This window comes from Saccopteryx bilineata, chromosome 5, assembly GCF_036850765.1.
Source record: "Saccopteryx bilineata isolate mSacBil1 chromosome 5, mSacBil1_pri_phased_curated, whole genome shotgun sequence".
Classification (NCBI taxonomy): domain Eukaryota; kingdom Metazoa; phylum Chordata; class Mammalia; order Chiroptera; family Emballonuridae; genus Saccopteryx; species Saccopteryx bilineata.
In genome coordinates, this window is record NC_089494.1 from 77,407,111 (window position 1) to 77,421,649 (window position 14,539).

Genomic DNA, 14,539 nt, shown 5'->3' on the forward strand with positions numbered 1-14,539 from the left:
TTATGGTCTTTATTTCTGATATTGTATTTGTCATCTCCGACTGATTCTTTTTTATACTCGCTATTTCTTTAATTAGGTGTTCATAATGACCATCCATTGTTGTTCTAAGATCCCTAAACATCCTTACAATCATTATTTTGAACTCCGCATCTGGAAGTTTGATTATTTCCATATCACTCAGTTCATCTCCTGAAGGTGTCTCTCATGGTTTCATTTGGATTGCACTTTTTTGTCTTCTCATTATGTCTGTGTTTGGGTGTTTTGCTTAAAGAGCTGGTTAAGTCTAGGCTTGGTGTTGTCTGCCTCCAGTTTTTAGTTGTGTTATTTCTAGGTCTTCTTGGGTTGGTATCAGCTATTATTTGTAATCCACTTTTGGATTTGGGCAGCTTTGAAGTCTTGATTTGTTTGTTTTCTTAACAGGTGATAGTCTTGTTTACTGATCTCAGCAGGGGGCTTCCTTGAAACTGTATCCAGGAATGGGATGGGTGTAACCTGAGACTCTGAAGGCCTCTTCCACCAACTAATCTCTCTGGGGGCAGGGTGTTTTCTCAGCTTCAGTAGGGGGAGTTGTGTCTCAGATCTCCATGGAGACCTGAGTTACTGCCCCTCCTCCCCACTTCTTGTTTTCAGCTGTGTCTTGTTGCACTGATTGGAGCTGGAGAGATGTCTGGAGATCTCTGATCTGGAAGCAATTCAGTACTATTTTGTGGGGAAGGATCAGTCCCTCCCCCAGCTATGGCTGCCTCCAGCATGAGTAAGTCAGCTTTTTTTTTTTTAGATCATCTCCTGCATTCCTTAGCCCCTCATAGTCTGTCCCTCTCTCTTTCCTTTCCACTTGGAAGATAAGCTGGTCCTTTCAACACACCTCGCTCCCTGGTCGCTAGGCAAGCGGATGCAAGCAGTACCTTCTACTCTTTTCCCTGGAGTGAGATCCCCTCCAGGCTCCCAGCCCCCCCCCCCTGTTCCTGTAAGCAGGGGAGATTCAGGCGCTCCCTACCAGGTTTGTTGTGGCTTCTTCTTTGCTCCTTGGTTTTGAGAGCTGTTCTTGTAGTCCAGAGATGGTTTTTCACACTGATTTTTCCTAAATTGATTTGTATTCCAGTTTGGTGGTGAGAGCTGAGCGTCTGTGCATCTGCCTACTCCGCTGCCATCCTGATATTTCAGTAACATTCTTGTTAGTCCGTCTCCTCCACGGACTTTGGCGGTAGCTTATCAGGATTCCAGAGTTGCAGCTCTATTATTTCACCCTTGTGTGCTCAGCTCTGGATTCTCAAGCATGAAACTGTGCCATGTTAGCAAGTTCCAGAGAAGCCAATGGCTTTATCCACAACCTACAGTAGAACCAGCCCCTATGCAGCAAGCTTTTAGCCCTTGTATTAAGTTTAAGTCACCAACCCGGGCTCAATACCTGTGTACCTGAGTGTGAATTCTTATTTGAATAACTTGGTCCCTCTCCTACCTGTGGATCTCAGTCAGGGCTAATCCAATAGGCAACAGGCAGTGAGTTACCTCTAAAGCTGTATTTGGAGGAAATAGGTTAAGGGCCTCAGGCTCTTCCCTGAGGAAAGATAAATATTATTATAACAATAATAACTATCATATATAAATATTAGTCAAAGGACTAAATATACTAATTAAAAGACAGACTATTAGAGTAGATCAAAAAACAAGACTCTATGTTATCTACAAGAAACACATTTTAAATATAAAGACATATATATTAAAAGTAAAGGGTTGAAGAAATGCTAACATTAATCAAAAGAAAGCAGGATTTTCAGTATTAAGTTCAGACAGAACAGACTTCTGAACAACAAAAGTTTTCAGTAATGAAAAGGGACATTATGTAATGATTTAAAAAGTCAGTATTGTAAAAAATAACAATCCTTAATGTGTATGCACCTAACAACAACAGGATGTCAAGATACATGAGGGAAAACTCATATTATCTATTTCTCTTAGCAAATGCATGTTAAGAGAAACAGATATATTGATTATTATACTGTAGTTGGAGACTAACACTCCTCTGCCAGAAAGGGATAGATCCAGCAGGCAGGAAATCAATAAGGACAAAGTTGAACTTAACAGCACCATCAATCAACTAGATATAATTGACATTTATAGATTATTTCATCCAGCAACAGCAGATTACACATTCTTCTCAAGCTCATGTGGAACATTCACCAAGATAGACCACATTCTGGGCCATAAAACATACCTTACCAAATTTAAAAGAGTGGAAATTATACACTTTCTGCCTCAGACCATAGTGGAATTAAACTAGAAATGATTAACAGAAAGATAGCTGGAAAATCCCAACATACTTGGAAATTTGAACAATACACTTATAAATAATATATGGGTCAAAAAAGAAAGCTCAAGAGAAATTTTGAAATATTTTAAACTAAATGAAAATAAAAATACAATTTATTAAAATTGTGAGGTGCAAAGAAAGCAGTGTTTAGAAGGAATTTTTAGCATTTAATGCATATATTAGAAAAATAATATCTAAAAACAATAATCTAAACTCCCCCCTTAGGAAACCAGAAAAAATGAAGAGAAAATTAAATACAAATTAAGAAGGAAAAAAGAAATAATTAGAGTTTAAATCAATGAAACTGAAACCAGAAAATCAATTTTTAAAAGTACTGATTCTTTGAAAGTATTAATGAAATTGATAAGCTTCTCATCAGGCTCACTAAGTAAAAAGAAAAAACACAAATATTATAAATGAAATAGGAGACATCACTACAGATCCCATGGACATTAAAAAGATAATAAAAGAATATTACCTAAAATCAGACCTTATAACCTTTACAAAAATTAACTCAAAATGAATCCTAATCCTAAATGTAAAATGCAAAGCTATAACGCTCACAGAGGAAAACATGACCAAAAGCCTAGATGAACTTGGGTATGGCAAAAAACTTTTGCAATATAACACCAGCCTAGCCTGTGGTGGCACAGTGGATAGAGCGCAGACCTGAAATATATACTAAAGTTGCCAGTTCAAAAACCTGGGCTTGCCCGGTCAAGGCACATACATTTCTTGCTACCCACCCCCCTCCTCTCTCTGTAAAAACAATAAACAATTTTTTTTAAAAAAAATAAAGGTACAATACCAAAGACACAATCCATGAAATAAATAATTATTGAGCTGAGCTTCATTAAAACTAAAATCGTCTGCTCTGCAAATAACAGTATCAAGAGAATGAGAAGACAAGCTACAACCTGTGAGAAAATATTTGTCAAAACCACATCTGATAAAAGGCTGTTATCCAAAATATGCAAAGAACTCTTAAAACCCAGCAAGAAAATGAAGAAGCCAATTTAAAAATAGACAAAAGACCTAAAACAAAGAAGATACATAGATAGCAAGTAAGCATATGAGAATATGTTTAATATAGTATGTCATCAAGAAATTGCAGATGAAAACAACACACAACAAGATATCACTACTCAGCTACTAGAATAACCAAAATCCAAAACACTGACAACACCAAATGCTAATTAGGACGTGGAGCAACAGAAACAATTCATACATTACTGGTAGAAATACAAAATGGTACAGCCACTTTCTAAGAAAGTTTTTCAGTTTCTTATAGAACTAAACATACTCATACTATATGATCCAACAATCACAGTCCTTGGTATTTACCCAAATAAATTGGAAACACATTCACACAAAAACCCATATGTGGATTTTTACAGAAGTTTTACTCAATGCCAAAAGTGGTAAGCAATCAAAACATTCTGCATTGGTGGCTGGATCAATAAACGGTGGTACATCCAAACAATGCAATGTTATTCAGTGCTAAAAAAGAAATGAGCTATAAAGCTGTGGGGGAAAAAATAAAGAAAACTTAAGTGCATATTAGTAAGTGAAAAAAAAAATCTGAAAAGGCTACATACTGTATGATCTCAATCATATGACATTCTGAGTAAAGCAAAACTATGAGGACAATAAAAGATGAGTGGTTGATGGGTCAATGGGGAGGGACAGATGAACAGGCAGAGCACAGAGGATTTTTTGAGCAGTGAAATTATTCTATATAATACTACAGTGGTGGATATATGTCTTTATACAAACCCACAGAATGTTCAACACCAAGAGCAAACCCTAATTTAAACCATGGGCTTTGGGTAATAATGATGTGTCAATACGGGGTCATAGATTTAAAAAAATGTACCATTGTAGTATGGAATGTCAACATTGGAGGGCATTTCGTGTATGTGGAGGCAAGGGGCATAAATAAACTCCTTTTCACTCAATTTTCCTGTGAACCTAAAATGCTCTAAAACATATAGTTTGTTATTGTTTTAATTAACTGTCCTTTTTAAAGATGTATGCCAGATGAAGTTAAGAGAAGATTTTTGTGGGTGTGTGTTTTAGCATCAGTTTAGAAAATTTGTTTAGTAATTGGTGACTTTGCATAACTCAGAACAAGAAACATCCCAGTTCACTCATAAACAAACTTCTCATTCTACAGATCTATGATTATTAAAATGCAGAGAGTAATAAAGGTCCATGTCATACTTTTACAGAAAAAAAAAAGGCTCAAGTATCATTTCTAATGTACTTTGGAATTTAGTTAAGAATGTCTATGCCTGTCAAAGTAAATTAATACATTCTGAGTAGACAAAATTCTTGGTTTTTAATGTTACCTTCCTTGGGGCATATTTGGAAGTCTCAGGTTGGGAAACGAAGCAGCGCTCCTTGTCAGTCACAAGTTTCTGCTGTAATCTGAGTGGCACTACTTTTTCTCTTTTCCCTGAAGCAAAAATACATAATACCGTGAGGCTCAGTTTGGCTGCTCACGCTGATTGACATTGAGTAAATTGTCTCTGAATAAGATGAAAATGTAAATCTTTTTTGGAAGAAAATAGCAACATAAAAGCCATGGTGTTTCCTTTCTGTTTTTAAATTGCAGCTTGCAGAAACACCATCCTAAATCACATTTTTTTTCCTGCTTGTCACACACACAAAAAAATCCATTAGCTCAGCCCCATTTCAGAATCTTAATCCAGTCCAGTCTGACTATATAAATTGCCCCCTGAACAGGAAGCCTGCAGTATTTGGGGGGTTTTTGTTTGTTTGTTTGTTTGTTCGTTTTATAAACTCAACCAAGATTCTCTCCTGTATCAGATTATCAAAATAGTCATCTGTAATGGAATCGTAGTTCTGCCATTTAATTCAACCTTGTGTTATGTTCTCTAAATAGTGCAATGAACCACCATATACTTGATCAGCTGGTGTCATCAATCATCAACTCACGGTCCATCTTGTTCCATCACCCCCACCTCACCCCGGTTCCCATGTTGTTTCATTGCAAATCCCAGACATTATATTGCTTCATTCATAAATATTTAAGTATTATCTCTAAAAAATAAAGACTCCTTTTTAAAAAAACATGAATATAATATAATTATTGTATCTAAAAGTAATTAACTATAATGCATAACAAATCAATTTCTAAGTCACCCATAAATATTATAGAATATATTTTACAGTTTGTTTGAATCAGGATCCCAAAAAGGTTCTCACATTGCAATTGGTTGATAAGTCTTTTAAAATCTGCTTTAATCTCTAGGTTTTCCTTTTGCTTGGCCCTGCCTCTTTTTATTTTATTTTTTTAATTTGTTGATGCAAAAGGGTTGTTTGTCCTGTAGAGTTTCCTACAGTCTGCATTTCTTTTCTTCTTTTTTTTTCTTTTTTTTTTTTTCTTTCTTTTTTTGGAGGCGGAGGAATAGGGACAGAGAAAGAGAGAGTGACAGGGACAAACAGACAGGAAGAGAGAGAGATGAGAAGCATCAATCATCAGTTTTTCGTTGCGACACCTTAGTTGTTTATTGATTGCTTTCTCATATGTGCCTTGATCTGGAAGGCTACAGCAGACCAAGTGACCCCTTACTCAAATCAAGCCAGCGACCTTGGAATCAAGCTGGTGAGCCTTGCTCAAATCAAATGAGCCCTCGCTCAAGTTGGCGACCTCAGGGTTTTGAACCTGGGTCTTTCGTGTCTGTCTGATGCTCTATCCACTGTGCTACCACCTGGTCAGGCTGCACTTTTTTTATTGTATCTCCATATGTTGTTTAGTGTACTACTCTACCACTTTATTTTACATAAAATTGTCATTTTTATTTTATTTTTATTATTATTATTATTTTGTATTTTTCTGAAGTGAGAACCTGGGAGGCATAGAGAAAGACTCCCACATGCACCTGACTGGGATCCACCTGACATGCCCAGTAGGGAGCAATGCTCTGCCCATCTGGGGCATTGCTCCATTGCAGCCAAAGCCATACTAGTGCCTAAGGCAGAGGCCATGGAGCCATTCCTCAGTGCCTGGGCCAACTTTGTTCCAGTGGAGTCTTGGCTGTGGGATGGGAAGAGAGAGATAGAGAGAAAGGAGAGAGGGAAGGGTAGAGAAGCAGATGGGTGCTTCTCCTGTGTGCCCTGACTGTAAATCAAACCCAACGAGACATTCACAAGTTGGGCGGACGCTCTACTACTGAGCCAACCAGCCAGGGCCTGTCATTTTTATTTTTATATAGTTAGAATCAGAGGCCTGATCTAATTTAGATTTTCTTTATCTTTTTGGAAAGACCATTTTATAGTTGGTGTGTGTTCTATCTTGAGGCACATAATGTCCAATTTTCTCACTTTTTGCAATATTAACAGCCATTAATGATCAATGCCTAGGCCCATTGATCCATAAAGGTGTTTTTTTTTCATTTATAGCTGGGGGAAGAGCTATATTTATAAAGGTGTAATTTATCTCAATCAATATTTTGTTACTTTGTCATAGTTTCATAAGAAGACAGAATAAATGCTTAATTCTTTCCCTTTACTAGTTTTTAAATGATTATTTGTTTATAAGTATCCTGCAACAGTGACCAGTTTTTTTTAGCATTACTATGAAGTAAGGGTTTTAAATATATGTGTTATGTTTTGATCCTTTGCAATTATTATTTTTTTAATAAAAAAATGAATACCTTAAGCACTACCTCCTGAGTCCTTCTGCTATAACTCTAGTAGCCTTTTACAGCTTCCTTGCTAACTGGTTTGAGAAGATGTACATTTCTGCTCTGGACCTAGAAACACCCATTTCATCTTACTGGGATATGATACTGTTTCAATATCACAATTGGTGTGTATTGTTTCTAAGGCCACTTCAGTGAACAGAGCTAGAGAGTGTGTGTCTGTGTGGGTGGGTAGGTGGGTATGTGTGCAAGATGAAATACTTCTGGAATTTAAACTGATACTTTCAATTTGAATTATTGACTACAAGCTTTTTTGCTTAACCTTCTCTTTCATGCCAAAATTCCTTGTTCTCAAAACATAGGACATTCTGATGTTTTTATTAAAACAAACAACAACATTAAAGAGACTCCATGGTACTTGGTATTTTATGAGAACTATTCAAGTAAAACAAGAAAAACAGTTTTGATTCTTACTCACTAGTACCATTGATTAAAGGGAAAATGACAAATAGGGCCTTTCTCGCTTAGAGGAAAGCTAATGCATAGAAACTAAAATGTACTTTGTACTTAGATTAAAGATTCAATATCAATGGAGCCTGCTGAGTGGTGAAAGAAAACTAGTTAGGACATTCCAAAAAGCTTTTTCAAGTTCTATTAGAGTTTCACAGATGTCTGTATAGTGAAGAAGAAACACTTGGAAATTACTATTTTGCATCCAGCCATAACTCAGGCTCTGTAAAAAAGTCTTGTGTTTCTAGATCTCGATGCCACTGCAGAGAAGGCATATTTCATGCACGTGGGATAATTCCAGTGCACATTTACCCCAGTTGTCCCGTGTCAATGGAAATCTGCCAGTGACAAGGAAAATGGGATCCCAGTAAAGCAAGTCACATTTGTTCTTTTGGAAGTGCCCTGCTCAGAGTGAAGGGTAATAAGACCCCTGTCCAGCCGGATAGACAGGCCAGCCCACTTTCTGGCTTATTAGAGTAATGAAATGACTGCCATGTGAATTAGGACAAATTCAGCCCGAGCACCCTTTGGTGCTTTATGTAGTCATATGAGTAATTGCCATACAAGGTAAAGATGTGATAATAGATCTGCAAGGAAATGCTGCAGCCACACAAAGGAAAGAACATGACCAGGAACAGGAGAGGGAGCTCCATAGAAGTAGGGGTACGTACATTATTCGAAGGGAAGATTCCATCATTCATTCAACAACTATTTATAAAATGCCCGCCTACTCTGTATCTTCACATTGTCTTCATAGTAGATTCAAATAAATCTGCTTTCAAGTTCTAGATCAAATCCTCATTAACTGTGTGGATTTAGGCAAGTCACTAGGCTTCTGTCCCTCCAGTTTTCCATTTGCAAACTGTATATACTAATACCTGTCTCAAATAATTCTTCAAGTTCAACAAGGAACGGGCCGTATAAAATGCCTGGTACAGCATCAGGCAGATAGAACTCCAGGTAGGCTCACCCGCTCTGCTCCAACAGCTTCACTTTTCTCCGTGGAAAAGGCCCCACTGCAATACCCTCTTGGCCCCGAGGCCACAGGCAGATTTTGTTTGTTTTCAGGTATTTGACCAGAGAGATAGAAGGTGGAGGCTTTCCCACTTCAGTTCACCTTACATGGCTAGATTGCTTTGCCAAACGCAAGAGACTAGAATAGTAAACTGGAATTTCTTAACTGACTGAAAATTTTCCCCGTCATGAGTGAGGGAGACAGGGGGTGGCAAGGGGTAGCAAGTGAGTAAGGCAGGTAAGGGGAATTAGTTTAAATGTGAGCTTCGCTGCTGTGGAGTAGGATGATCGTTTTTCATCTCCAATGAAAAATGAGTTATTGAATTTGAGAACAATTTCTCTGAAAAACAAAACAAAACAAAAACAAAACACCTGCTCTTTCCCTTGCCCTGCCCTTATGATTTGGCTTTGCAAGCATCCCCATGATTTTGATTATAAATTCTGTTTATATCTCCCTTAGCCCAGTCTCCCTTTATTATACCGCTTTACTGCTTCTTTGGGGCTGAGATTCTAAAATTTGGGTCAAATATTCCATTAAGTTAACCACTTAAGAATAGCAATAACACCTCTGCAGCACTTCTCATCATCATAGCAGGTTACAACATCTCCTTCTCCACTAATGAAGATGAGTTGAATAGCTACAGGATCCAAAACCAAAGCTATTTAATCATTGTCTGAAGTAGGAGAGGAAGACAAAATGCAAGACCAACAAAAAAGTGTATTACATTCTAAACTCGCTGATTCAAGCTTTATAAAAATTATTTGAACCTGCAAACAGAATTCATGTCACAAAACTCCAGCTTTCATAATGAAAACAGCCAAAATAAAAACAGAAGCAACATCTTAGGGGTGGCTGTAGCCCTTTATGTCTTTCAGAGTGCCTTTCTGTTCTGTGTGTTTGTTTTGTTTTTAAATTTTATTTAGAAAATTAAATTTAACAGGGTGACATTGATCAATAAGAGAACATAGGTTTCAGGTAAACATTTCTATTTCATTTGAACTGTTGATTGTATTGTGTGCCCATCACCCGAAGTCAAATAATTTTGGCACTGTATATTTGTCCCTCTTTCCTCCCCTCACCCCAATTCCCACCCCCCAATACCCTCCTCCTGGTAACTACTTTACTTTTATCTGTGTCCATGAATCTCATTTTTTTTCTTTTTTTTACAGAGACAGAGAGAGAGTCAGAGAGAGGGACAGATGGGGACAGATAGACAGGAATGGAGAAAGATGAGAAGCATCAATCATCAGTTTTTTGTTGCGACACCTTAGTTGTTCATTGATTGCTTTCTCATATGTGCCTTGACTGTGGGCCTTCAGCAGACCAAGTAACCCCTTACTTAAGCCAGCAACCTGGGGTCCAAGCTGGTGAGCTTTGCTCAAGCCAGATGAGCCCGCGCTTAAGCTGGCGATCTCGGAGTCTCGAACCTGGGTCCTCCGCATCCCACTCCGACGCTCCATCCACTGCGCCACCACTAGGTCAGGCTGAATCTCATTTTTGTATTCCACCTATATGTGAAATCATATAGTTCTTAGCTTCTTCTGATTTACTTATTTCACACAGTATAATGTTCTCAAGGTCCATCCACGTTGTCATAACTGGCACTGTGTCATCATTTCTTATGGCTGAGTAGTACTCCATTATATATATGTACCACAATACAACATTTCATTTGAATATTCATCCAAACCCATGAAAAGGGATTATTAACCCTCCATTTTAGATAAACTTTTTTGTGAATAATATAACCTGTTTGAGGTTTTTTGTTTGTCTGTTTTTACAAAGACAGAGAAAGACAGAGGGATAGATAGGGACAGACAGACAGGAATGGAGAAAGATGAGAAGCATCAATCATTAGTTTTTTATTGTGACACCTTAGTTTGTCATTGATTGCTTTCTCATATGTGCCTTGACCATGGGCCTTCAGCAGACTGAGTAACCACTTGCTTGAGCCAGCGAGCTTGGGTTCAAGTTGGTGAGCTTTGTTCAAACCAGATGAGCCCGCACTCAAGCTGGCGACCTCGAGGTCTCGAACCTGGGTCCTCCACATCCCAGTCCAACGCTCTATCCACTGCGCCACTGCCTGGTCAGGCCTATTTGAGTTTTGAGTCACTAAATATTTGTGTTGGGACTAGAACCCCAGACTTCTGGCTCCAAGTCAAATACTGCTGCTAAAGGAAGTATGGAGGAATCTGGTGGGAGTGCTTGGTTTCCTTCCTCTTTCACTAGAGCAGCCCTATTAGTATATTACTTTGAGCTTCCATGTGAATTTTCTCAGTTCAATTTTATTATAATTTTATCACACAGATATGAAGCATCTCCTCTATTGTGCAGCATCCCCTTATAACCCTACTAGATTGTGAGCTGCATTTCAAAGTTACATTCAACAAGACTGCAAAGCTCCATACAGGCAAAGTTGTGGTGACATGCTACACTCTCTCCCCTTGTCTGGACCTCAACCCTCCATCTTTAACACTAACTAGCTGTTCATTCAATAAAACTGACTAATGGCTTCTCTATAGACCAGCTCTCTCTTGAATTGCTTTTCTTCTATGTGAGTCATACTAATTATGTTTCCTTGTCTACAATGAGTCCTCTTCACCTCTGCGGATCTCTTTGATGCAAGTGTGCACACACACACAGGACGTGAGCTTCGTGCGGGTGGGGCCTGTGCTGTCGCTGTGATATCCAGGATTGTTGAAGACACAAGCAGTTGTTCTTCAGCTCCTTTATCTTTCTAATTTACACTCTTCCGCTCCTTTGGGAGAGGTCCTTTGTTCAACTTGTCTGTCTCTTTTCTTTTCTCACTCTTCATTTTCCCCTCTCTTTAGTCTTGCTGTCACCATAAAACAACCAAACCATGGCTGGCAAGGATAATGCCAGTTGCCCTGTATCTAAAAAAAAAAAAAAAATTGAAACAGTTACTTCTGAAGGGAAATTAAGCAAGACAAATATTCAGTACTGACTACACTTTTAAAAGTGCCTTTAGGTCCAGAATCATCTCAAGCCTTCAGATGCTTCATCTTTAATTACTTGCTTTTTTTTATAAGCACCCCTTGAAAACTCTTTTCTCTTTCTCATTCTTCAAGGTTCAGCTCAACAATTAGTTCTTGGAAATCCTTTACTGATATTCCGAGGCAGACTCCATCATCTTTCCGAAGTCTCCCCACAGAAATCTGAACACACATGGTTCCTATAACGCCTCACACATTATGTTGACTGCAGTTAAGTGGTATGCCTGTGCCTCACACGAATTAAGAATTGGGTTTTGTCTGTTTTCTTTTGTGTTGTTCTTCTGTGTCTCACAGCTAATATACAGCCTAGCCTGGTATGTAGATGTAGATGCACCATGTTTGCTGTTGAATGTTGATTCAATTAACTAGATGATTGCTCTGGATTCAAGAAAGAAAAGCTCATTCTTTCTGTTTTTATCCATTTTTGGAATGGGGTTTGCACTGAAAATTGAAGTGTATTTTTTAGCTGTCTTATTAGTTGTGTAGATTTTATCACAAACTTGAGGATCTTAACTTAGAAATTGTTTCTATGGGAAAAAGATGTTTCATTTTCCAATATGTTAACACATACAGAAAATAATAAAATGGAGTTTTGTCCATAACTAGAAGTTCTTCCCCCTTTCCCTGAAGTTTGCCCCAACTCCTGCCCTTAGAGTTTCACCCCATTTTAGAATTTATCTCATTCTCTCTTTACCAGGGTTTACAGTTTGGTTTTCTGTTGTGTACCTTGAATCCATCACTTATATCTTTTTTTTTCTGCTGAATTTGCTTCTCAGAGGCATAAGCACCACACATTTTTCATTATTGATTTTTCACAATGGAACCTCAAAGCACAGCATGCATATGTACTCAAGAAATGGTGAATTAAACTTTTTCCTGTACAGTTATAAATCTCAATAATTCAAAGTAGAGAGATGTTGGTGTTTGATGAGATATAGGGGATATTTCAGTTTCATGTTAGAATAGCTCTTAGCTTTCCATCATTTGCTATCTGAGCTCAAAAATGTCGAAATTTTAAGCTTCACGGTCTCTCTTCTCTCACTTTTCCATCTTCTATTCTTTTCTCCAGAGAGGTTGAGAAATGAGATAATCGTGCCAATAAAGCATTCTTTTTCATCTGTACTGTTCTTATCTGGGTGCTTCATTATGAGATGTCTATTATTCGACACTCTTAAGAGACCTTACGAGCACAAAATGTTCTGGTTGACTGGTATTAAAAGTGTTGATTTTCTAAAAAATAATAAGAGTTGTTTTCTGCTTTTAGGTTACAGTGGTGGCTGTGTTGTCATACGAGGAAGGAGTCCACCTGGCTGCTGGGAAGTGAAGGACTGTACACTCTTTAAAGCAATGTCCCTATGCAAGCAACCTGTGGGAAGTCGGGACACCACTGAGCATGAAGAGAGATGGCCCTTTCACCCCTGCTATTTGGACTGGGAGTCAGAGCAAGGCCTGGCCAGCTGCTTCAAGGTGATGTCAAAGTTACATGAGCATTCTTTTTTTTTTGAGAGAGAGAGAGAGAGAGATGAGAAGCATCGACTCATAGTTGTATCACTTTAGTTGTTCATTAATTGCTTCTCGTACAAACCTTGACCAGGAGGCTCAAGCCAAGCTAGTGTCACCTTGCTCAAGCCAACAACTTTGAGCTCAAGCCAGCAACACTGGAGATTCGAACCTGGAACCTCAGGACCCCAGGTCAATGTTCTAGCCACTGTGCCACCGCCAGTCAGGCTACAGGGGCATTCTTCACTAGACCAACATTATTTCAATTTTATCCATATATGCCAAATTCTTTACTCGAAAACAGTGCTTGGCGCACAGAGGTGCTTTATTAATATTTGTTAACTTCTCTATCATTTTAGTTATATTACAAAATAATTTTTAAGTCAGAAGAATGACATATCCTTGGTTGCATTAAAGTCCTCCCAATGAGGATTGATATCGAGGTCCCAGTCAGTATTATTCTAGGTATGAAAAGAGTGCAGTTCCATATCATGTGTAAGCAAATGAATAAAGTCCTCATTATGGAATACTATACTAGCATTCTGTTGCTACAGATAGCTTTTGAAGATTGCCAGGCACCTAAAGATCAAATAAATTAATACATACGGTTGAAATGTGTGTGTGTGAGTGTGTAAATAACTGTGTGAAGAAATGACTTTTTTCAAAAAAGCTCTAAATCTTAGAATTATATCAATACCTATAATCTTCTCAGCAATACATATTTTTGAAATATGATGTTTTTGTTTGACAGTTTTGTCTTTGGTTTATTTTATAAATAGAGATTTCTAAAATCAAGGGAGCAAGTTCTTCTCAGGTACATAGGCATATGCAAAGCAGAATGGAGATAACCTCTATCTCTAGAGATATTGAATATCTGTAGATGGCATGTGAATGCACTCAATTTAAATGTACATATGTATAATCCTACATTCAATTCATGGAATAATAGACCCAGATGTGATCTCTCAGAGCAATAAGTTATACCTTAGAAATGAGTACGCTGAGGCTAATGAGAGGAAGTGATTTACTCAAGATCACAACTATTTATTGACAGGGTTGGAGTAAATCCCTGATCTTGGAACTCTTAGTCCAGTGATTTTTTCCAATATATATCACCCTAATATATGTCAACAAATGTATGGTATGTTTGACGGGCTTGTGGTAGGATTTATTAATTTAAAGGGATTTGAGAAAAGGTTCCCAAAGGAGGAGAGTTTTGACATATAATTTAAAAGATGAAAAGGCTGTGCTATGATCCACAGAACTGGGAACCCTATTCATTCTGGTCTCAGCAAATCAGAGCCTGCTGAAGGCTGGCACCAGAGAGGCTCAGGCTTAGTGTTGGGCAGTTTAAAATGAAAAGGATGCAGGGGCACGAGAGCTCTGGGTCTTCGGTCCCTCATCCCTGATCTTAAATAAAATCAAAAGCAGGCCCTCCATTTGACTGACTGCTTCCTGCTACTGTGAGGACAGCTGAGAAACAGCAGAGAATTTAGGCACGGCTCAGACCCAAAGACCC

General features: G+C 38.1%; 1 protein-coding gene across 1 annotated transcript in view; it reads left to right on the top strand.

Annotated features, from left to right (window-relative positions):
• PLA2R1 (phospholipase A2 receptor 1) overlaps positions 1-14,539 on the top strand; it is a 131,931-nt gene that overhangs the window by 77,002 nt on the left and 40,390 nt on the right. The window contains 1 exon segment of the mRNA XM_066279856.1: positions 12,785-12,987. Coding sequence (XP_066135953.1) covers positions 12,785-12,987 — 203 coding nt within the window.